The sequence below is a fragment of the Amblyomma maculatum genome, chromosome 3 (genome assembly GCF_055883805.1).
Source record: "Amblyomma maculatum isolate TAMU_Amacu chromosome 3, ASM5588380v1, whole genome shotgun sequence".
Classification (NCBI taxonomy): domain Eukaryota; kingdom Metazoa; phylum Arthropoda; class Arachnida; order Ixodida; family Ixodidae; genus Amblyomma; species Amblyomma maculatum.
Window position 1 is genome coordinate 204,225,734 of NC_139346.1, and position 24,514 is coordinate 204,250,247.

The 24,514-nt window shown below is 47.8% G+C and overlaps 1 protein-coding gene across 1 annotated transcript in view; it reads left to right on the forward strand.

Annotated features, from left to right (window-relative positions):
- DAT (Sodium-dependent dopamine transporter) overlaps window positions 1–24,514 on the forward strand; it is a 95,413-nt gene that overhangs the window by 51,141 nt on the left and 19,758 nt on the right. Inside the window, exons 4-10 of the mRNA XM_084599320.1 lie at window positions 4,158–4,296; window positions 12,290–12,424; window positions 14,751–14,854; window positions 17,918–18,042; window positions 18,298–18,410; window positions 21,116–21,244; window positions 23,396–23,495. Coding sequence (XP_084455446.1) covers window positions 4,158–4,296; window positions 12,290–12,424; window positions 14,751–14,854; window positions 17,918–18,042; window positions 18,298–18,410; window positions 21,116–21,244; window positions 23,396–23,495 — 845 coding nt within the window. The remainder of the gene's footprint in view (window positions 1–4,157; window positions 4,297–12,289; window positions 12,425–14,750; window positions 14,855–17,917; window positions 18,043–18,297; window positions 18,411–21,115; window positions 21,245–23,395; window positions 23,496–24,514) is intronic.

Sequence of the window (24,514 nt, forward strand, 5' to 3'; positions counted from 1 at the left end):
AGTACTTTGATACGTCGTCTCGTATTGCAGAATATCCGCATCGCCACGCACACTCTCGAGCAAATGCTGGACGTCGCTATTGTATGCTCGCCTCTCCAACGGATTGTTGTCACCTTCTCACTTCGTGCTAGAGAAGATCGGCGATTGGTGGCCCAATAACGACCATCGCCCCTTGAATACGGCTTACATTACAGATTAATAGCACTCTACAGTCGGCTTCCACGGCGTAATACTTTCCAAGAGCGACCTGGCGAAATCGTACGCCAAAACTGGTACCGCGGCAACCTTCGCCCTTTCTGAGTTTCTGCAAATGCGTGCCGGCCTAAAGAAGGTCTCGCAGGCATTTCAGCGATTGATTGATGAGTTGATTCGTCGCTTATATTTCGCTTTCACCTATGTCGACGTCGTTCTGGTCACTAAACCGTCAGTGGAAACATATCTGCGACGAATTTGACATTTTTGTGTTGTCTTCAGGTTCGTGGCCTGATTTCCAAAAAGGGTAAGTGCAATTCATCGTTCAGCTACTCGAGCGCCTACTGAGTGCAAGGTCATCAGATCCCTGTCATCTAAGGTTCGAACACCTACTGAGTGCAAGGTCATCAGATCCCTGTCATCTAAGGTTTAAGTTACTGCTAACTTCTCCCGTCTAGTTCCTTTTGACAACTGAGTTGTTTCCTTGCGTTAGTGGACTTCTACGGGCATTTCATTCCGGCTTGCACTGCTGCTCTCAAGCTTCCTGGAGCTCTCGTCGCCAAACTTGCATGGCCGTTTAACGTAGTCAGAGAAGGCCAATAAAATTTTCCCGCGATCGAAGCTCGCTACAGAAGACGTCACTCTGCACGCTTTCGCACCCAGATCACGCTTCTCCCATCGGCCTTATGGTGGACGCATCCGCGGTTGCCGTACAAACAGTGCTTCCGCAATTTGTCGCACTAGTCTGGAAGCTACTAGCATTTTACTTTTCGAAACTGTCACAGACGGAAGCACACAGCGCATTCAGTCTCGAATTTCTGGCACAGTGTTTCTCAAAGCCACTTGCGGACCAGTGGAAGTGCTGGCGGCGCACCCCATGAGACCGAGGGGGTATCATGTGCGGTGACCTTGTGTGGACTGCTGCCTCAGTTTCGGGAAGAGAGCACTGAATTTTGATTCATTCAAGGCTAAACTGGCCTCTAAATAATTAAGAGTGCCACTTAAGCTCTGCCTTTAAAAGTATGACGCGATAGCGTAGGCTACCAGCCCACATATAAAGCCCCTCTTTAACCAAGCCGTATGAACGTGGCTGCGCGGCCTATAGGAATAACGTGAATCACCCTCCGTGAATCACCCTGATATCACCCTCCCATATGAAAGGAGAGACCCGAGTTGGCAGCTCCTGCCAAACGTAACGTCAGGTAACCTTACGTCTAGTTAGTGTGCGGCCATGTCAGCGGCCAGCTACCGCGCGCGCCAGCGCCAGAGGACGTGGGGAAGAGGCGACGCGTCAGCGCCGGTATGCATGCCGGTAGAAGGTATTCGACTCTCCTCGCACACCCGAGGCGCTTTGCATTGCAGCCTCGTCCAGGAATGCAGCGACAGCTTGACTTTCGCTGATGCCGGCATCAACAGACGCCGTAGCCACCTCCCGTTTTCCAATCATCTCTCGCGAGCTCTCTCCGTTTCCGCACACATCTCGCGTTAATTTTTTTTCCAATTTATAAACTATAAGTAGACTTTGAACCTCCGTGCTTTTAACTCTGCAAACCTGTGTCTAGCCTGGCGAGAGCTATTGCATGAACTTTCTTTCTTTTGTTGTTGTTGTTGTTGTTGATGGCTTTGAGTTTCTCGAACCCCGAAAATGGCTTCGCTGAATCCCTGGAGTCCGCGGACCACCATATGTGAAATATATATTTCGCAATGTACTTGCCCGTCAAGAACCTTTGCTACTTCTTGGAAGGACGATATTTCACACAATTTGCAGATTATAAACCTCTGATCCATGCTTTCCTGTCCTCAAGAATGAGCGACTCACCCGAAAGAGGAGACAGCTCACATCTCTGAATCAGTTCGCCGTTGAAGTCAAACATATCAAAGCTGTGGTGGTAATTAACCTAGCAGGCGGGCTGAGCTGCGTGGAAGCCATTAAAAGGATGGGAGTTAATTTCGCGTGACGAACCTACCAGCGTCACACAACATTGCGAAGAGCCATTACTTTTAAGATCAGCGTCAAGCAATTTGTAGCAGTGAGACCTTCAACCCCACATTCCGCTAATAAAGCCTCTCAATAAACAAATAGTATTTAGTAAAATCATCCGTGAAGATTGCATGCTTGCCTCCTTACCTGAGCATTCACACTCCGTTCGACCTTTGCATTGGTTGTAAAACGTCTCGTGTTTTCGCGTGCTGTATTTATATATTATTCTTTGTTTGCTTATTTATTTATTTATTTTTGTTTGTTTGTTTTTTGTTCTTTGGATTGCCACCTCCTTGCCACACACACACACACACACACACACACACACACACACACACACACACACACACACACACACACACACACACACACACACGCACACGCACACGCACACACACACGCACACACGCACACATGCACACACGCACACACACGCACACACACACACACACTTACACACACACACACATGCGCGCACGCACAAAAACGGCATTCCGTAATGTGCTCTAACATGCGGCAGTCGATGGAGTGGAGCTTGGATAGAAAACCACTTAATTGTGGCTATCTAAATCGCGATTCCCCAGCTTTAACAATAGCTGATAACTGAGCAACACCCGTAAAGTGACTACGTACAGGTAGATGATTCTCTTCCACAGCCTATATAGTCATAGGGTTGAAGGCGCGTATTGGCTAGCGGCCGATTAGCGACTCGTATAAAAGAGGCGGAGAATGTAGGTGAGCCTATGACGAAGTCGCACGCGGCGTGGCACAGTGTTCGCCATTGATACTTCGACACTCATATAAAGTGAACAGATTGCGACAAACATATGCGCCGAAAACCTCGAGCGAAGAGATCGTCTCCTATAGCTCTGCATCGCGGAGGAGGAGCGGAGGCGCAGGAGGAGAGAGCAAATGATGCTACGGAGAACTATGTTCGTTATTAGGTTTGGTTTGGTTTGTGGCATTACTAGGGTTTTTGATAATTTATTCGTTGATTTATTTTTAAATTTAGTGCTATATGCATTATTATTTAATATTATTATAACTAATATATTCATAGCGTTATTACTTCTGTAATAATTACTTAAAGGACATTTGTATCAGTTTCTGAGAATTCTGCGATGATTAAAATTTTTATGGGCTGTATGTAATATGCTTGCAGAGTGTTCTGCGCTATCATTAAAACTGATGACGTAATCAACAATTAAAATTTAAGCTTCTCCTTGCAGCATTGAAGGACTGCGGAGAAGCGCTGTGAGGATGTCATGGATAGACGGTCTTGTTTTCGTTGCCTTCGCCCACAACCTGCGGTGGCTTTTCTGATGCCACCAAACAATGTTTGTCGGCGGTACGTGTCAGTGTCGCCCCTGATAGTGCCGGGATTAGGCCCAGTATTTTTTGAACACTCTCTCCCTCATGTTGGCATCAAGACCTGCCAAATGCATGTGGACAATGAGCACCTTCCGAGAACACCCTTGGCATATCAACTGATTGAAAGAAGCCAACAACCGGCGATGCCAAGGGAAGCACAGGGGAGTTTTTTTTAAATTTGGGTTTTTGATATAGACCAGAATTAGTGCTGTAATAATTTAGGAAAGAAAGATAATTAACTACAAAGTAGGAGAGAAAACAAGCGCGCCGATGCTGGGAACCAAACCCGCGACCTCCGAATATCGCTCCCGGCGCCCTCTGGATGTCGTGGGTCCGGTTCCCACCATCGGCGCGTCGATTTTTCTTCTAATTTGTAGTTCATTAACTTTCTTTCCGAAATTATTGCAGCACTAATTCTGGTCTGTAGCATAAACAAAATTAAAAATGTATATATCTGCTGCGCCTTCATTAGCCTCACCTACTGTTGGCTTCTTTCATTCGTCTTTTATAACGAACCCCTCATTTCCCTTTCAGTTCGCATCAACTGCACATTTGAGAAATAGCGAACGAGGACGAACGAGACACCAGATGTGCCACCTGTTCCTCTGTGCAGGCGCCACTTGCTTCAGCTCCAATACAGCTCTGGCATCGACGACCTGGGCTCAATCAAGTGGGACATGGCCCTCTGCCTTCTGGCTGTCTACATCATCTGCTACTTTAGCCTCTGGAAAGGTATCTCCACATCAGGAAAGGTATGCACCTTATACGTCCGCCCACAGCGGCTGACAGCTTCACCTATCCAAATGACAGCTCGATACGACGAGGCATAGCGCAGGTTATCACGGCTAGGACACGGCATAAAGTTCGCAGAAAAAAAAAAAAGAACATTTGTAAAGATGTAATAATTACATGTAATGAAATGCAGTTAATCCTTTCTGGTGGAGCTTGCTATTTCGATTCAGAACTAGCTTCATTCCCCCTGACAGGCATATTCAGGCCAATGGGACTTCGTGCAGGCATTCGGATTTTTTCTTACAAAATATCACAATCATATTAACATTTGTAAAGATGTAATAATTACATGTAATGAAATGCAGTTAATCCTTTCTGGTGGAGCTTGCTATTTCGATTCAGAACTAGCTTCATTCCCCCTGACAGGCATATTCAGGCCAATGGGACTTCGTGCAGGCATTCGGATTTTTTCTTACAAAATATCACAATCATATTGAAATACCGGAACTTGTCAAATGAATATCCGACGGACATCGGAATCACTTTGCTGCGAATACGCACCTTATGCCGCATATTCAAAAAAAAAAATTATATTACTACCGGATGCAAAATTTGATTTGATGATAGTGGAAGAGAACTGGCTACAAACATCACGTTTTTTTACAAATTACTTTTCGTTCATTAGATGTAGATTAAAACCCTCTCTCTATTAGAGAAATGAAAGATGCTGAGTTCGACTTCAAAAAAAAAAAAAAAAAAAAAAAAAAACGAGAAAGGAATCACTCCTATGTGTGCCTCCAACAATGTAAAAAGCAGTGATTTTGTTTTGTATGCAGTGTTAACACCTTAAGATTGTTAAGAAAAGAGATGAATATATGCACGACAGGAATCTCTTATGCTTCTAAAATTATTTGGCACAACTCGAGGTCAGGCGTCGGGCCAAGCGTACATCCTTCGCTCTTTCCAGAGTCCACCAAAGTGAGACAAATGCTTTACTGCGACTGATTAAACAATGAAAAACAAGTGTCGCAGCTCTCGATAATAGGTAAATCCTCATCATCATCATTATCATTGCCATCATCACCAACCTGATCAGACCCACACCGGGCCAAGGGCATCTCCCATTTTCTCCAATTAACCCGGTCTTGTGCTAGCTGCATCCATTTGACCCCCGCGAACTTCTTAACCTCATCCGCTCACCTATTTTTCCTCCTTCCTCGGCTACGCTTGCCTCCCCTTGGAATCCACCCTGTCACCCTTAGGGACCATCGGATAGCTTACTTTATATAGCTTGGACTGTCCCGTACCTGCTACTTCTTGATATCAACTAGAATGCCAACTCGAGTTTGTTCCATTACCCATTCGGCAAGCTTCCTGCATGTTAAAGTTACACCTGTCATTTTTCTTTCCAAAGCTTGTGCGTGGTTCTTAATTTAAATTGATCTGTCTTTTTTAGCCTCGGAAGTTTTTCCGCATATGTGAGTACCTAAGCTCTTACATACTTTCCTCTCCGAAGATACTGGGAACCTGCCGTTCGTAATCGGATAACATTGGTCGAATGAGAATCTGATTATTTTAGTTATTTCCCTTTCGTGATCCGAATCTGCAACCACTGTTGTCTTATAGGTAGGCATATTGCTATTACTTCAAGGGGTCACTACCTATTGCGAACTGCTGTTCCTTTCTGAGGCTGATCAATACCACTTTAGTCTTCTACATGCTGATTTTCGGCCTATCGTTCTGCCTTCTATGAAATTAATCATCCTTTGCAATTCGTCGCTTGAGTTACCCGATCAAGAAAAGCGACGAATTAGAAAGGAATATTAGGGACAGAAGAAGAAATGGGCATGGGCAGCACATGTAGTGCGAAGAGAGGATAACCGATGGTCGCTTAGGGTAACAAATTGGATTCCAAAGAAAGGAAAGCGTAGCAGGGGGCGGCAGAAAGTTAGGTGGGTGGTTGAGGTTGAGAAATTCGCAGGGGTGAAGTGGATGCAGCTAACACAGAACCGGGTTAATTGGAGAAATATCGGAGAGGCCTTCGCCCTGCAGTGGGCATAATCAGGCTGATGATGATTAGTGACACTGAAAGGCATTGTCTTGCCGATCAACGAGGCAATGGCATCAGCTAATCTTAGATTATTGAATTACTGGAGCGGAAGCTCCACTGCGCCATTTTTCGCCGAGGTCATCGGCTGCGATAACTTGACCTCATGTGCGGCACTCGCTTCTACTTCACACACCTGCTGCTGCTTCTTCTTCTTTACATAGCTGGTAAACTTTATTCGTACCGGTACGTATCTCCACAAATATACAACACTGGGTGACACAGCACCACACGGCCTCCCAGTCCCCATGCCTACCTTTTCCCTCCACCGCCACCGCTGACCATCTGACTCGCTTCCTGGCACCTCCGCCTTGAAAATGCCCTCGGCGCCCTCGTGTCGTCTATAGACCCGACTGTGGCGTCCTTGAGGTTCGCAGACAGCCATGAAGGAGTCGCGCACTGCATAGTGCTTCTGCTGCGTTCCTTTGACGTTCGCAGACAGCGTTTGGAGGGGCTAAACCGCAGAAAACCCTATCTGCCGATGCTTAACCAAGCTTAGCCTCTGTGGACGATCCTGGTGGAACCGCACCCAATGTTTTTTCACTAATTAAAGTTTATCTCTAACTGTTCCTAATCAGGCGTTATGAATACTTCCTCTAAGCAAACGATGAAATGTTCTGGAGAAATCGTGTCTATCCTTACCTAACATTTTATTAGAATTTTATTACTTTCCTTAGGAGGACTGTGGTTGCGGACTGAACCAAATTAGGCATCCAGGAGGCCGGCATTTGTGAAGATGTTAAACCAGCATGGTTCAGTGCCGATGTCTGAGAATATTCTTCGCCCGCACGGTTATCGCGTGTCATCGTCACTTTTTTTGCTGTATGATATGTCGTCTTGGGTCATGGATAGCGCATTTGTCGCGGAAGCCGAAGCTTTGAAGGGTAAAAAAAAAAAACACTAAAAAGGCACAAAGGTATTTATTTTTTTCTGATATTTAGCCTAGTTATATATCATATCGGGCACCTGACCTTTTTCTTTTTGGTACCAGCGGATTCAACGTAAGGTCAATTAACCCTCAGCCAACTTGTTTGTGTTGTCTAAGCTAGCGCTCTTTAGTAGCGAGGAGCAACAGCAAAGCTAAGAGAGAAAGTGATTTGACATTTGCGAGTACACGACGAGAATGTCTAAATACCTTTTCTTTCTTGTGCAAGCAGATGCCGTAAAACCCCCTTTCTGGACTGTAGCAAAAAGGTTTAGACGGCTCGCCCTATGGTTTCCACCTTTATAACGTCAGGGGCAGGCAGCAGTGCATGTAGCGATTCACAGGGAGCACTAATTGGAGAGGTGTACACGTAAAGTGAACTACAAGGGTTTATTACGTTGCTACGTTGTTTGCGCTGTTCATCAGTAAAGTCTTTTGTTTCCTCCACTGCTCATGAAGCAGAAGTTACGGTTAGAAAACGGGACAAAAAGTAGCAGAATAGCGACACTGTCCACGCGGAAACTTAGAACAACGCAAGGCTAAGGTCTTGAAAAGAACACGGCCCGCGGAAAGCCATGCTGGTGCCGGCGCCATCGTGGCAAATGGCATATGATGACCTCTGGGGAGGGGGTCGATACTGTCCCCATCTGACTGTCCGGGGCGCCGGTGCAGGTGACAGTGCACTTCCGGTTAAAAGCTAATTGGCTAGAGCCGCCGGAAGTGCGGTACGGAGGGTCGGCTGACGGCGCGCCAGAAAAAGGGGGTGAACGCGAAGGGGCCAAATCCAATATGGCCACTGCCACCGAGTGGCTTTTCGTGTCGCCGCAGCCCCTCCTTGCATCCATCTAGAGAGGTGCACAAGAGTAAAAAACTAACGGGCAGCTAGACAGCAGAAGAAAATAATGGTCAGCAACAACAAAAAAAAGGTGCATGAAACACAAACGAATAATGCAAGGGCTACAGTACGAGAAGTTATCGTCGCCTGCAGAAAAAAAAAAAAGACAGAAAAGATCAGCAATGAAAGACAGCGAAAGAAGGGCACGTCATAATATGAAAGCGGGGATGACCATTACCGCTACGCCGCTTAGGGTCACCGCTGTGTTCCCCCTTCCCTTTGGACCAAAGCGGTGATACGCTTGGCGGACCTTTAGGGGCTCCATGATACCCAGCCGCGATACCTTTCGTGAGGAAAGAAGCTATTCTCCTCTGTCCGAACAAAAACTTGCTGCCTCTGTAGGTCCTCTTTTAGCGCTTGACGCACGCACATGGCCCGGGGCGGTTCAGCTAGTCCTATTGCCCTCAGTGCCACCGATTGGCGACCGTTTCGTTAACCCCCTCTATAGGCGGTCCACATTATCCGACGCTATGCGCACGAGAGGGTCTCGCCCCAGCGGCTCCGGAACCAGTTGCTTCACCGCACTGGAGCTGCTCTCGACGACGCGCCTGCTGCCTTTTTCGTTTGTTTCCTTCATCATTGCCCGCTAAGGCTAACAGCAACACTTGTGTTTGCTTTCAAAGAGTGTGCCCGGCTGTAGGTGTTGGAACCACCGTTGAAACGTAAATCATCTATATAGCTTCTTTGCCCCACACTGCATTTTTATGTAGTCTACCCCGGCAAGCACCACTTAATAAACTACATATTTTTTCTTTACTTTTTTTTGGATTTATTACTACAGAAGCGGACACTTTAGCCTGTCAACAAATCAGTTATAGCAGGATACAATTAAAAAAGAAAGCAGTAGTTGCTAACTATGGGCTGTGGTACGTGGCGTATGTAATACTCCGGCGAACAGTGAACAAAAAATAGATTTTATATTTTACTATACCAAACAAGCAAGAAGCATCGAAAGGCTTGAACATTTAATTTAGTCTGATGATTAGGTTTCTGTTTTGGTAACCAGAAAAGCCTTAACAGCGAACTACTTTCGGCCACCGAGGAATTGCGTGTGACGGTTACTGCAGACGAGTTTTATCCGAATACAACATATTTGCAAGCACTGACATTCGGTGCCCAAAGATGTTTCTTCATCCACTGTGGCTTTGTCGACTGAGGGCAGACTAAAAGCATTACAAGCTAGGCGTCGATAAATAAAGGACTTATTAGTCGAATGCTTTGTCAGTTTCTTATATTAGGTTGACGACTGACGACTGGGCACGTTGGTAAGGGTTCATACTTAACCAGCCAAAGGACGAGACACAGGAAAGAAGAGGACAGGACAAGGCTGGTAACCAGCCTTGTCCTGTCCTCTTCTTTCCTGTGCCTCGTCCTTTGGCTGGTTAAGTATGAACTCTTATATTAGGCCCCTGTAGTTACACTGGCGGTGTAACTTATGAGAATATTTCACACACTTATGATATCTCATATTCCTTCGATATGTTGATACGACCATCATTCGAAGAGCCAAAAGTGAAAAAGTTGGCGAATCAAGGAGAATAAACTTGTAAGCTCAACATGAATTTCGACGCCATTGCAGCCGCCTTCCTCCTGACACAATATTAGTTAACAGTGCAAGGGGTGGCTACTGGGCAACTCCAGCAAGAGTGAAGTAACTTGATCCATGGGCGAGCGCTCTAGTTGGCGTGGGGCGGTATAAAGCGCCTATGCGTAGTCGGCTACCAGAACTGAGAATTTTCGAATATTTCATTTTGCACATCAGTGCGGACAACCATGGAAAAGACTGCACCTTGTAATCTCAGCTGTAATCTCAGCTCTTTAATCAGGATCGCTCGCTCGCTCACTCACTCACTCACTCACTCACTCACTCACTCACTCACTCACTCACTCACTCACTCACTCACTCACTCACTCACTCACTCACTCACTCACTCACTCACTCACTCACTCACTCACTCAACAGTTATGATGGAAGTATAATCAGCGAAACCAGAAAAGCGTAGCGAAAGCTTAAAGGGACACTGAAGCACTTTTTGCGGAAATTGGGCTTTCAGCAGAAACCCACAGTTTTTCATGCTGCGAACTCGACTATCAGGTTGAAATTAGGCAGAAGAAAGCAGAAATAGCCTTTTTTCAGCAGAAATACGCAGCCCGCGCGACGAGGCTCACCGCGGGTCGCGCCGCCGCCTGTGATTGGCCAAGACGTCGGGTGACGACATTTGGAGGACCGGGGAAGCTGCCGATGCGGCTCCTTCGCTGCGCTGTGTGCTGATCGCCTGATCCCAGCTCTCTGCGGCTTTGTGAATGTCATTATGGCATGCCATTTCCACACGAATGACCATCGGGATTTTCACCGCATGTACCCGTACCAGGTGCGCCCACAAACGACGCAGCACTTCCGATGCAGCACAGAAGCCGTTGCGCGAAGCTTTTGCGAAAAACAAAACAAACAGAAAAAAAAAAAAACGAGGCACGCGAATTCAACCATGCGCCGATGCTGTCTGCCCGTCCCATCGCGAGTTTCCACTCCATCAATGGATCGGAGTCAACGCTAAACGCAACGGTTCACATACAAATGAGACCTGAATAGTCAGAAAGTAGTAGTTGTTGTTGTTGTCCAAATAACTTATGGCACATACCCACAGAGGGGGATCGGCCAAGAATTGGGTAGCAAAGGATAATTTTTTTTTAATATACTTGCATAAAAAAATGATTTGAGGGATAGAGGAAAGGAAACAAAACGGGAAATAAGTGAAATATAAAATGAAAAGTGGTAACACTCACGGGAGATGGAACTACGAAGTACAAGCCTTACCTTCCTTTTCTTCCTTTAATAACCGCGGTTCTAGAAAATGGTGACTGTCCCGACGCTTTTGTGCAAGGAAATAGAAAAAACCGCGTCATGGTTCAGCCATGCCTTTTTGTCAAAGCCCTATAGAAATCGCATTAGAAACAAACAGCATGTAGTCACAGTAAGAAAAATGCTTCGAGTAGAATGTTTCCTTTGCTCGGCTTGAATTTATCTCTCTTCTCAACAAAGCCGCACTGCGCCGCGAGCTTTTAACACAATAGAAGATTACATCGTCGCATCCACAGCTGTTAGTGCATCCAAACACATGCAGATTTGTGTTGTATCAGGTGCACAACACTAAATTGATGTGTTTTGTACGTCCGCAACGCACGCAAGACGAGGAACAGCGCACGCTGAAAGCGCCCTCCGTTGGTTCTGAATGCCTCCGGCTCCTCATTGTGACGTCACGACGGACGGAGAAGCGAGGTTTCTCTCTCCGCTTTCCTCCTCTGTAGCAGACGTGCGGGGTGCGGGAAATTTGAATTGCGCGCTTTCAGTCACCGATTGCGTGTTTTATGCATAATCGAAAAAATAACTTCAGGCATGATCAAAAAATAACCTACTTCAAAAATCTATACTACTGGCACATTTGAAAACCGCTGCAGTGTCTCTTTAAGAGGGTACTAGCACAACTCCAGCCCTCACCGTTCGGTCACGGTCCACATTATACACGAAAGGGGGGGGGGGGGGGGAGGGGGGGTTACAGGACGTTCTACGTCCGCTACTATGGATGAGGGTGGCGCTGGCGAACATTCTCAAGAACAGGTTACTGCACACAGCATAGATACCTGAGTAGAAGGCTCAACAACTCCCGCTGTTGCTCAGTTGGTAGAGCACCGGAGACGAAATTGGGAGGTCGTTGGTGTTCGGGCCTCAAATGCAGCATGCAGTTGTTTTTTTAGCTCTCTAATTATGATTTTTCAGGCATAAAATGATTAACGTTATAGTATTCCATTAACACCAGATTTTAACAAACAGAGGGATTACTCCCTGTATGTATTCCTTGGTTTCGTTCAGTGTTGGCTGCCTTCATGTGCATGTCATAACGAGCTCCTCACTCCCAAACTCTCGTCTACACACTCATTAACTCATTCGCCTGTTCACTCGCGCGCTCGATAACGCACTCAGCTTACAGCTCATACTTTCGCCCACTGCTCACTCTTCGTCCATTCATTTATTCAATAACTCCACGGATATGGTCCAAAGCAAAGTTGGTGTTTCGCCCTGTTGCGCAGGTGGTGTGGTTCACGGCCCTGTTCCCGTACTGCGTGCTCTTCATCCTGCTCATCCGCGGCACGACGCTGCCGGGAGCGGCGCTGGGCATCGCTTACTACCTCACACCCGACTTCAGCGTGCTGGCCAACCCCAGGGTGAGGTTCCCTATACGCAGTCTAATCTGCAACAGAGATTGAAACATTTTTCCTCGCATAGGCGGCTCAGAAATCCTCCTAAAATCCCTCAGCGCCCGCAGGTTGACCGCAGAAGAGCTCAGCTGTGAGCGTTGAGACACCGCTTTCCTTCATGTGTCGTGGTGGTGGTAGAAACATTTTATTGCCATTGCAACAAATAATGGGGGTGAAGCCCCCTGCATGGCACTTGTGTGCTCCCTTACTACATGGGAGACAATCTTATAAGGCAAAAGAAAGTCCTTGACGAGCAATCCTCCTCATAGCACTGGAAATGATCTTCCGTTGGTCTTGAATTGAGGGGCTTTTCATGAGAAACTCCCAGTAGGACTCTGTGACGTTCGGCGATGGGAGGTGAGGAAAGGTGGGGCATGTAAGAAGGATGTGTAGGAAGTGTCCTGGTTTGCCGCAGAGTCTGCGTTATGAGGAAAACTGGTCTCGGTATCGGGCATGTAGAAGTAGGTATGGAGCAGTCCGTGTCTGCAAGCTTCGCCAGTGTACGGCCTGCGCTGTGGTGAGAGAGGGGGCTGGGGGTGTATATTCCCTTCGTTTGTCCCGCTTGTACAAGAGAATATCGCGGAAGGAGAGCAGGCGCTCCTCGGCCTGTGTAGGGGGCTCCATTCCTATAGCCCGGAAAGTAAGACCTCGGGCTAGGCAATTAACCTCCTCGTTGCCAGGGAGGCCGGCATCTGCTGGCGTCCAGATGAGGCTTATGGAGTGCCGGGGCTGCCAGAAGCGTAATATGCGAGCAGCGGTGCGGGATATATAGCCGTTGGCATAATTTATAATCGCAGATTTGGAGTCAGAGATAATTTTTGTGGCAGATGTAGAGATGAGATCAAGCGCAATGGCTGCCTCCTCTGCCCCTGTGGTGGAATTGGTGATTATAGAGCTGGAAGTAAGAGCTTTTGCTTGATTGTCGGCTACAGCCAGTACCATACGGGAGCCTGACGTATATTCCGCTGCGTCCACGTAGACCACCTCTTGCCCCTCGCTATATTGTCTGTGCAGGGCGTGAGCCCTGGCTATTCTGCAGCCCTGGTCTCGCTCAGGGTGCATGTTTTTAGGGATGGGAGATATGATGATGTTAGAGCGGAGGTTAGGAGAAAGGGAGACACTGTCAATGGGGTGTGTAAATGGGCTAAGGTTTAAGTGGGATAATAAAGTGCGACCAGCCGCCGAGTTGGATAGGCGGGATTTTTGTGCCGTTAATGTATAGCCTCCTTAAGTTCCTCGAAAGTGTTGTGTATATCGAGTTTAAGGAGTCGGGCATTAGATGTGCTGGGGGGAAGTCGTAGAGCCGTTTTCGTGCAACCTCGTAGGAGCGCGTTCACTCGGTCTCTCTTCTTTTGTTTGGGGGGGAGGTATGGCAGGGCATATGTGGCGCGGCTTATAATGTAAGCCTGGGTGAGGTGAATTGTGCTTGGCTCGCGTAAGCTTGCCCGGCGGTTGGCTATGCAGGGAATCAGTCGGGTGGTCTGTTGACATTGTGTATGGAGAGTCTTTACGACTTCTCCGTGTGCACCATGGGAGTGAAGAACTAGACCCAGCACACGGATTTTGGATGCTAGTGGGATCGAATGGGTGTTTAGCTTGAGGGAAATAGGCGGACTGCCTGAATCGTATTGCTTGGGGCGGTAGAGAAAGAGTTCCGATTTTGAAGGGGAACAAGTTTGGCCACGTTCCCTTACATAGGTGTGGATTGTGTTTAGTGCCAATTGTAGGTGTTCCTCTATTTCGACATCACTGCCGCGGTTAGCCCAGACAATGATGTCATCGGCGTAGAGGCTGAAATGAAAGTCGAGGATTTGAGCTAATGTTTGTGGATGTTGCTATTCTCGTAAGCTTCTATTTCACTTTGCAACAGATGTTCGTCGACTTATTGAAGTGGCGTTAAGACGCCATCATTTCCGTGACGGCGAGCCTCGGAGCCACTGTGACCTCAGCTGTGGCCTCATCTGCTAGAGCACTCAAGGGCTGCCACCGACGGTCACACTGCGAACCGTTCGTAAATCGTCCCCATAATCCCTGTTATGTTCTACAGAGGTGCCAGTCTGCCATTTCTGGTCCCGCAAAAAGAAAACAAAACGAAAATGCACATTATCCTTCAGGCAGTGATCGGCGCTTTCGAATTGCAGTTTACACTGACGAAATATATTCTGCTGTCTTGTTTGTGCTTCCAAGACCTAACCTTGTGGAGAGTTGAAGTGCACTTACGTCAACAAAGGAAAACTTCTGTGGAACGCGTCACGTAACATTCATACAAACGGTGTTGTATACTTCGACCCAGGTCTGGGTGGACGCTGCTACTCAGGTCTTCTTCTCACTGGGTCCCGGATTCGGAGTCCTTCTCGCCTTCTCCAGTTACAACGAATTCCACAACAACGTCTACAGGTCAGTCCCGCATGGTCTTAACAGCAGCAAGTACTTTACAGACAGTCATTGCCTCAGTAATAATTAGTCCACGGCAAAGGAAAGGCGCAGCATTTGTCACATTTATTCTGTGGACACATAAACCGCGCCGTAAGGAAAATGAGGAAGGTGAGAGCGAAAGCCCTAAGAGAGAAAGCGGTGCCGTAGTAGAGGGCTCTGGTGTAATTTCGATTACCTTTCTACCTGCGTGGGGGAAGGGTGGCTGCTCCTGGACCTACGGGGCTGGAACTGGTAGATCACCGCCGCTTGCGGCGGGGGCTAGCCTGCCACCGGATTTTTATCTGTTGTATGCCGTCATTGCACCCGCTACTATTTCAGTGGTGGACGACGGCTTTTGCGACGCGCGTGTTTCTCCCCCTTTTCTTTTTCTTTCTTTTTTATTTTCTCTTCTATCCGCACAAGGCAGCGGAGGTGGTTCAGCTACAGAGCCAGTAGCAGGCCCCTGCATTTCCTTCCTTCTTCAGTCGCAACAACAACTACCTGCGGATCTTTAATGTGCACTGACATCGCACAGCTAACGGACGCCTCTTCATTTCGCCTCCATCGAAACGCAGCTGCCTTTGGGCGGTATCGAACCCAGGGGCTCATGTTAATTTCTTCTGGAGCGGAGCTCTACTTCTCGCATGCAGAGCTGAACGGCAAATGAGGCTTAGAAATACGCGGTTCAGGGGCCCACAAAGAAAGTGACAGATACGGTGCCTCTACTTCCTATAAACCATTCCGTTAGAGTAATAATAATTGGTTCACAGGAAAAGAAAGGCGCCTTATTTGCCACACAATGTCAGTGTGGGACTGTTACTATGCTGTTAAGGTGACCACAGGAAAATGTGCCAGATACTGTGACTTTTCTTTCCTGTAAACTAACACACAATGTCAGCGCGCGCTAGCCATTGACCTTCAAGAAGCCACAGGGCAAAGTGCGGCTATAAATATACAGTTTTTCCCTTTCCTCCAAACATACGTCCGCTTGAAGTCTCATTCCGCGGTGGTGCAGTGGTTAAGATGCCCGTCTACTGTGCCGGAATTGCCGGCACAGTCGGTGCGATTCCGACCGCTGGCGGCTGCGTTTCGATGGAGGCGAAACGAAGAGGCGTCCGTATGCTGTGCAATGTCAGTGCGTGGTAAAGTTTCCCAGGTGGTCGAAATTACTCCGCACCTCTCCACTACGGCTCCTCTGTATATCTTTCCGCTACCTGCCTTCTCTTACGGCGTGATTGAGGTGACCACAAAAACAAGTGTATCCGATACAAAGCTTTTCCCTTTCTGTGAATCAATTATTATTAGAGTGTAACCTTGTGGACCACCTTGATGTCTAATCCGACTTGCCGAACACGTCGCCCAGGTCTAAGGACCCCAGGCCATCGTCTAGGCGCATAGGTTGATGCCTATCCTGTATCTATCTGATATTAAAGTTTTACCACCACATCTCGAGCAATAAGCGCCACCAACATATCGGCTCCAACTACCGCCTGCGATTGGCCACGAGAGCCGGGACGTCAGAAATTGAGTCTACTGCGGTTACCGTAGACGGCTATTACCACCTAAAGTTCTCGGTGCGAAAAAAGTGGTACATGCTCCACTGTTTTGGGGGCGTGATCATCTTGCTACAACAAACTCCGAGCTACGGACCGCTTCTGACGCCATTCTGACACGATATGGAAGTCCTGCACCTAACGCAACAGATGCCCTCGGCTACGCTCACCTCTTCCAGCCTCGTGAGAATTACGGCATGGTGAACGTAGTCAACTGTGACCGAGTGCTAGTAGTTATACTGTAACTGTACGAGTAGTGCCACCTGCCGCACCGCTAGGACACTGCTATGGCGTGCTCTAGTGCGCAAACCGTCTGTAATTGAATCTGTTGTGCAGCGCATCGCGTGGAAATCTGACCGATCCTCATCTACCAAGTCAAGTCTGTCCGATCATCTACCAAGTGTTGGAGCGTCATATGATCTATCAATTTACATACCGTCAGCATCAGCGGCTCTAACCTGTATCTATACTGATCACCGTATAGGCGAGAAGCCTGGCTTCACTCTTGGGGTTCTTAAACTGATTTATTTAACTGATTTATTTATTGGAAAGGAAAGACGTGGTAACTGTCTCACTTGTTTTCTGTGGACACCGCAACCGCGCCGTAAGGGAAGGGAGGAAGGTGGGAGTGAAAGTGGAAAGAGAGAAAGGGGAGCCGTAGTGGAGGGCTACGGAGTAATTTCGACCACCTGGGGATCTTTAACATGCGCTGACATCGCACAGCACACGACGCCTCTTCGTTTCGCCTCCATCGAAACGCAGCCGCCGAGGTCGGGTTCGAACCCGGTACAAAATCCTCAGGTTGACCCAATCATGAGGAAAGGGACGGTGACGAAACGAATGAAAGAGGGTGAAACTAAACTGTGTGCCCTAATGCAGGGCTTTTATTCGACCACGCGGGCATTTTATTCTGCCTCTGCACTGCGCTCGGCCGCCTTAGCATTTGAATATGTACTTTGTGCAAATTTTTGTGTAAGTAAGCTGTTATTCCAGTATGTTCTAACTTCACTAAACGAGCATGGATGTTGCTGGGCAAATTGGCACTGAGTACGGAAAGCGCGAAGACACATGTCGACATGGAGGTGCACAATTCGGTTTTCTGTTGCAAAACATCGGCTCTTAACTGTCCATGAGGTTATGCAAAATATTGACTGCGGCTTGACAGGATATACGTTGCGAGAGACGCGTTAGACCTCCTTGTCCCTCGTCGTCGATGAACCTCCAGAGGCGAACCCGTCGAGCTGTATCTTCACACCATTGCTTATCGAGACGTTCTGCGCGTTCTCCCTCGGTCTCGTTCTTAGTTTTTGCCCTGCATCAGCAACCAGCCTTTGCTTAGCCACTGGCAGTCAGTAGTGACAAATATATATTTGCTCCTTCTTCAATATCCCATGCTGTCGTGTGTTTGCTCATGTGCCTACTCGTTTCGATCGCCGACCTAACCATTCCGATCACTGATCTGACGAGCTAACCCGTTCGTTGACGCACGCAGGGACGCGCTTCTGACGAGCGCGGTGAACAGCGCCACAAGCTTCCTGGCTGGCTTCGTTATCTTCAGTGTGCTGGGCTACATGGCGCACCGGGCAGACATCCCCATTGAAAAAGTGGCAACCGAAGGCAAGCGCTGTGCATTGCTCACATAGTTGCCCCTTGCATGATACGCCACCATATACTACTTACATATACGTCAGCACTGCGGTGCGGGTCTGACTGAGGGACCTCCAAATATGACAGCACTCCACAGCGTTTCGGAACCGCGATTAGTAATTGATCGTGGTACTAGGAATGGCTGCTTCTGCAGAAGAAAATGCATTTCGCGAGAGTTTTACCCCCATTAGTGGGGAGGGGCACTGTTGGACAGCATACGCGCAGGTCCCGGGCTTGTGTTCATCGTCTACCCCGAGGCCATCGCCGCCATGCCTGGCTCGACCTTCTGGGCCATCATCTTCTTCCTTATGCTGCTCACCCTCGGACTGGACAGCTCGGTGAGCTAACGGACCGCCCCCTCCTAGTTGCTCCAATTTTTTTTTTTTTTTTTGCATACGTTCGCATCTCACAGTGTAGAGGAACCTCCATTTGCTTGGTAGGCTTCTGTTTCGTTTTTATTCAAACGACGTTTAGAAGTGTCTTCGCTAAGAACTGAATCTGACAAAGTTTCCAAACATCAAAACAGAAAACGCTGAACAAACATGCACATAAGACAGACTAACTCACACATTTATATAGTGCTGAACTTGTGGTTCGTTAAGAGCAGCCGCATGGCCTTAAGTCTGAAATATATAGGTCACGTCGGGCGTTTACGTGACGTGATGCCGACAAAGTCAGCTCGAGACGGCCTAATATATATCGGATGAAAATCGGTTGTCGCATTCATTTGTCGGGTTTTTTATAGAAGGTTTTAGATTAATTTTTATCGCTTGGTTTATTAGGAGACTACCGTGGACACCTAAATATTTCACTAATTAACTAAATACTTTAATAACTATCACTTTTTATTCGAATGGGTATGTTGTATTTGCAGAATTGGAGCATGTCCTTCAAATAGCACAGCCGCAAAAAAAAAAAAAAATTGTTTACGAATCATGTAGCGCGCATTGCAAGGGCCACACATGTCAGCCTGATAGGCGGCTTCAAGCCGTAACACAGCGTGTGTGACATAAATCGATGCCCTCAGAGATTTTGCTCCTCTACTGGCATCACCTTAGAGCCAGGCAGGCGCGCGACAGGTCGTTGTAAATTTCGCCTCGACCGCGGCCTCGCTGATAAACCCAGTTCGCGCGTTGATACCCAATTCGCGCAGTCATTTAGCTCGCGATCCGGCCTCAAAACGTCGAGGTAGAGCGATATACGTTGAACGCGCCGGCTGGAGCTGTGTTAAGATGTGAAGCCGCCCATCAGGCTGACATCTGTGGGTTTTAAAACGCGCGCTACAATATTTCAGACATTTTTTTTTCTTATTTATACTATTTGGAGGACGAGCTGCAATTCTGCTAATACAACAACCCACTGAGTTAAGGATAAGGAATGCTAATTAACGCATTTAGCTATTCAGTCAACTAACTGAAGCTTGCTGCCTCTTTACTAGGGTTCGACGTAGCCATCAATATATAGCTACATGCCTAAAGGAAATCTAGAGCCATTTACCTTTCTTTCCAAATTTTTAACCTTCCAAGAAAAAAAAAGGACAAAAAAAAGCGGTATACGTTATGTGATGGAGCTAACCAACCGTCGAGTCGGACAGACAGCCAGACTGCGGCGGGTAGGGGGTATGCGAATGTCGGGCGCGAGTCCGGAACCTTCAGCTTTCCTCTGCGCTTTTCTCCTCTCCCGCCTGCTTGTGATTCGCTTGCTCGACGAAAGATGTAGCAGCGATCTCAGCCCGACAGGGAGCCTTCATACAAAGGTCCTAGTATAGACCCGACAAGAATGACTTCAAGCTCGGTCGGCCTACTCGACCCGGTATCTGTATCGCCCTTACTCCACTCGGTAGAGTCGGCCTCAAAGCTAATAGTAATAATAATTGGTTCACAGAAAGGGAAAGGCGCAGTATCTGTCACACTTACTTTGTGGACACCTGAACCGCGCCGTAAGGAAAGGGAGAAAGGTGGGAGTGAAAGTTTCCGGAAATAAAGAAAGGGGGAGCCGCAGTGGAAGGGCTACAGAGTAATTTCGACCGCCTTGGGATCTTTAACGTGCGCTGACATCGCACAGCACACGGACGCCACTTCGTTTCGCCTTCATTGAAACGCAGCCGCTGCGGTCGGGTTCGAACCCGGAACTCCGGCACAGTAGTTGGGCGTCTTACCACTGCACCACCGCGGCGGCCCGGCCTCAAAGCTAATTTCGCGTTTTTGCGCGCCTTGGCATGGGGCTGTATACGTGTGTTAAAGAAGGGTGCTTAGGGAGCTCCGACTATATGTTTCGAAAGCAGGTGCGTTCCTCTGGATACCAGTTAACGGCTTCGAGAGAGAGCAGTCTTAGAATGTACATTTGCCTTCAATCCATTTCACGCTGGCGAGCACACCTTCGACGAAGAGAAGTTGCACAGCTTGAGGGGTTCGTGCAAGCTGCCAGCGCACGCATTTATTGTGTGCGAATTTTTCAGGCTGCTTTTATCCCCACACCCCAGCATCAGTTGCAGCCACATTATGTTGGGAGGTTTGTTTTTTGAGTGACATTTTTCTTTGAATTGCAACCAAATTACCTGAACGTGGTAACGGAACACTGAGTTTACTGATTACAAGTAACCAGCAGCTACGTCGCTTCGTGCATGAACACTCTGTTTGCCTTGACAATATGTTCAAGTCCACAGGAGGCTTCGCAATTGCTCAAGTCGCGATAGCGGCAGATAACAACCTTTTTTGTACGAGCGTACGCGGGTCTATACCATGGCGACATCGTTGCATCCCAGGCGCCCGTTCGGTGGGCATTCTGACGCCGGCTGCGTTTGAAAGTTAAAGAAACGTAAGCCGCATTGTGTACAAATGAAAGGCAACAACACACTTTCTATACAAATATTAGTCTTAGGTGATTCGTCATTAACTGCGACTTACCACAAACAGTGCCTGTACACCGCGTTTTACTTTACAAATTGACACGCCAGGGAAGTCGCGGTTTTTTAGTGCCTCTGAAGAAATCTCGCTTTACAGTGACTGAGCTCGTAACTCTGTGATGTGCTTCTCGGGCGCAGTTCGGCGGTTCAGAGGCAATCATCACGGGGTTCAGCGACGAGTACCCCTTTGTGAAGAGGAACAGGGAGCTGTTCGTAGCTGGCCTCTTCACCCTCTACTACATCATCGGGCTCGCCAGCTGCACACAGGTATACACTGTCTTTTATGATGGACGCCCTCACCGCAGCAGCTGTTCGTATTTCAGCCTCAAACAGGCATCGGAATTACGCTCTACGCACTGCAAAATATAAAGCAAACAAGAAGGGCTGTGAGAAATCAACGGCAAATAAAAGAAATTAGCAAGGGCTTGGATGTAAAACCACTAAGAGACACCGTAGTTAATATCAGTGATGTCCTCCGCGTTGATTGGGTGCCTCATGAGCGCTGAGAAAGAAGTGATATCGTAGCGAAAAACGCTACAGTGTGAGCCAATAAAAATTATATGCGCATTTTGCATGTTCAGGCAATGGCCGCTCGCAAATGTGGCTACACCGTCGACTACATGCAGTCAGCCCCCTCATGTTGAGATCCACGTAGTATTTAGGAGGGGAAATGTCACGGCGTAAGTTCAGATGCATTTCCGAAGTCTTGTCACAGCGTCCTCCACACTCGAGAGCGTCGCCAAACAAAGACGATAACGCACTTGTGGATAACGTCACTCCGTGTATGTGAAGAAGGCCTGCAGGCGACAAGGTTTTCGAGCGAAGTCTTCGTGCAACGCTTGTCATGTGCCTGGAGACTTTTTATAATCAATTCACTTAAGGACCACTGGCACCAATATGTATCAGCACTTGCGCTACCAACAGTCTCGTAGCTTACCACTGGTAAACAGTAATAGTCATGCTGCATCCACCTCTACCCCCCCCCCCCCCCCCCCCCTTTCGAGGCATGCAGTGACCGGTGCACTTCTTCACCTTGCTGAAGAGTCGAGAAGAACCTAAAAGCACTGTCACGGTTGCCAGCAAATTTTTACGATGTGTAAGACTAGCACAGCTGAGATGCTGCCCTGTATCTGTGCTTTTCACCATATATCTGATGAAAACTGCGCTTTTGTGTGTTTTATTGTCGTTCCACTCTTATTTTGAGTTTGTGGAAAACCGTGAATGACTGCGTGGAATGTACGCAGCGGTTGCAAGCAAACTCACTCGTGAGCGCCGCGTGCAATTGGTTCATCGAAGTTTTACGAAATCTTCTTTGGCTCTCGTAAGATCACTTCTGATTAGTTCAAAAAAGGTTCCTAGAGTGATTGAAGAAGTGTTTAAAAAACGTTTTTATGATGCCAAGGGGGACTCAAGGCAGCGACGACCACCACCCGGCTTCTACTCGGCTGCTCTAAGCATGTCGCGGGCATCAGTGCACTGGTTATTTTGTTATTTTATGTGAGGTCTTTCCTCAGTTTACCTTATGTGTCTGTCCCATCTCTAGAAAACCAAGTCAAATTAAGGGTACCAATGAAAACCTGCTGGTCCTCCTCTTCGATTTATGGGAGCCACAGTCCCACCAGGGTCCGAGACTTCATTACAGTATGCACAGAGCACATTACTGGCCTGGTGCACATTATTTGCCGCAAGTGAGGAATCATGAGTCCGCAGTCTGTACTGCGCTAATTTGAAAATGGCGTAGGACCCTAAAACATTTCCGGGCCACACATTTGGTGATGTTTAGATTTTAACTGCGCAAGGTCATATAGTCCAAATTAGCGCCGCAGCTGCTGTGTTTGCCGGGTACGTACGACCTCTGGATCCAATAATCGTTTTTCTCGAGTATTTCGCAGCCAGTTGAAAGACTAAAGGAAAATGTCTGCACGTTTTGAAAACCAGTGGGTTGTCCCTGGCGCTTGGATCAAAGCCGCACCTCCCACCCATTCGTCGCAGTAAAAGAGTAATAAATTGGGGATAATGCAAATCATGGAAAGCATTTTTACAGCAATAAGCCAACTATGGGGTCGTCACAAGTTTCCAGGCGGCAGGGCTAGCCTTTGAACAGTGCAGTCGGCTACGTACCTCAGGCATCTGCGAAGCTGCCGAGGTCAAGAAGGGAGAAAATGAGATTCCTCGGCACGCTCCACAGATTTTGAGCTTCGGTGGTGTGCTAAACGCCTGCCTACACGAATTCAAAGATCGCCCGAAGTGTTTTTGGCCAATGTACATTCTATTAGGCACTGGCGAAGCTCTTTCGCAGGGTTGAAGGGAGAACTCCAGCATTGAGTGTCACTATTTTGCCGCGCGCTGTTGAAGAATCAAGCGAGGAAGTAAGAGTGGGAGTGAGAACTTTTGGCTGATTGGCTAATTCGCTCCCAGGGCGGCGTGTACGTGGTGAACATGCTCGACCGCTACGCAGCCAGCTACTCCATCCTCATAGCCGTCTTCTTCGAGGCCGTGGCCGTCTCTTGGATCTACGGTGAGCTGGTTTCCTTTCTCACGGTGCCCTGTCGACATGCATGGAAGTCGTAACCCGATCGAACCGCTTCACCAGGCGGCAGTAATTGCTCTGTTAACGCTCCATTCGATTCTAACATCGATGCAGAAAAGTATGTCTCTCACAAATGCTTGAGCGCGTTCGAGATGTGGTTAGGCCGCACTCACGGATCAGTAGTTTTCCATTCGTCTAAAGGCTCTCATAAAGAGGCACTTTTTTTTTTTTTTATTGCGAAAGCGATACTACTCTTAGTTTCGAGCCTTCAGCGTAGCGCGGTGGTAGCCACGTCTTACCCACGTGACGCTGTGATGTCCCACCCTCCGTGACACACGGGCTGGCAGGAGCTGCCAACTTGGGTATCTCGTTTCACATGGGACGGTTATGTCACACTCAGCCTGCTAGGAACCTGGCATTCACGTTACTCCTATAGGCCACTAAGACACGTTCATACGGCTTAGTTAAAGCGGGGCTTTATATGTCGGCTGAGGAAGAAGAAAAAGAGAAGAAGAAGGACGCTCGGTCACCCGCAGCTAATGCTTTCGCTCAATATTTGGTTCAGAAGCGTTGAACCCTTGTAACTATTTTTGTAGCGAGAGCTACCACTACAGTAGCTTCGCCTCTTCGCCTTGATCGCACTTTCGTCGTGGTCGCACCTTGGCCCTGGTTACACTAACCTTGAGCCGTTGAGAAGAAGACGGAGAAGAAGATGGAAAAAAAGAAGAGGAAGAGGAAGAAGAAAAAGAGAAAGAAAAAGAAAGGAAAGAAGAAGAAGAAGAAGAAGAAGAAGAAGAAGAAGAAGAAGAAGAAGAAGAAGAAGAAGAAGAAGAAGAAGAAGAAGAAGAAGAAGAAGAAGAAGAAGAAGAAGAAGAAGAAGAAGAAGAAGAAGAAGAAGAAGAAGAAGAAGAAGAAGAAGAAGAAGAAGAAGAAGAAGAAGAAGAAGAAATTTCAGCAAGCCCATGCACCACCCTCAACCATCACTATCAGTGTACCGGATTTTATCA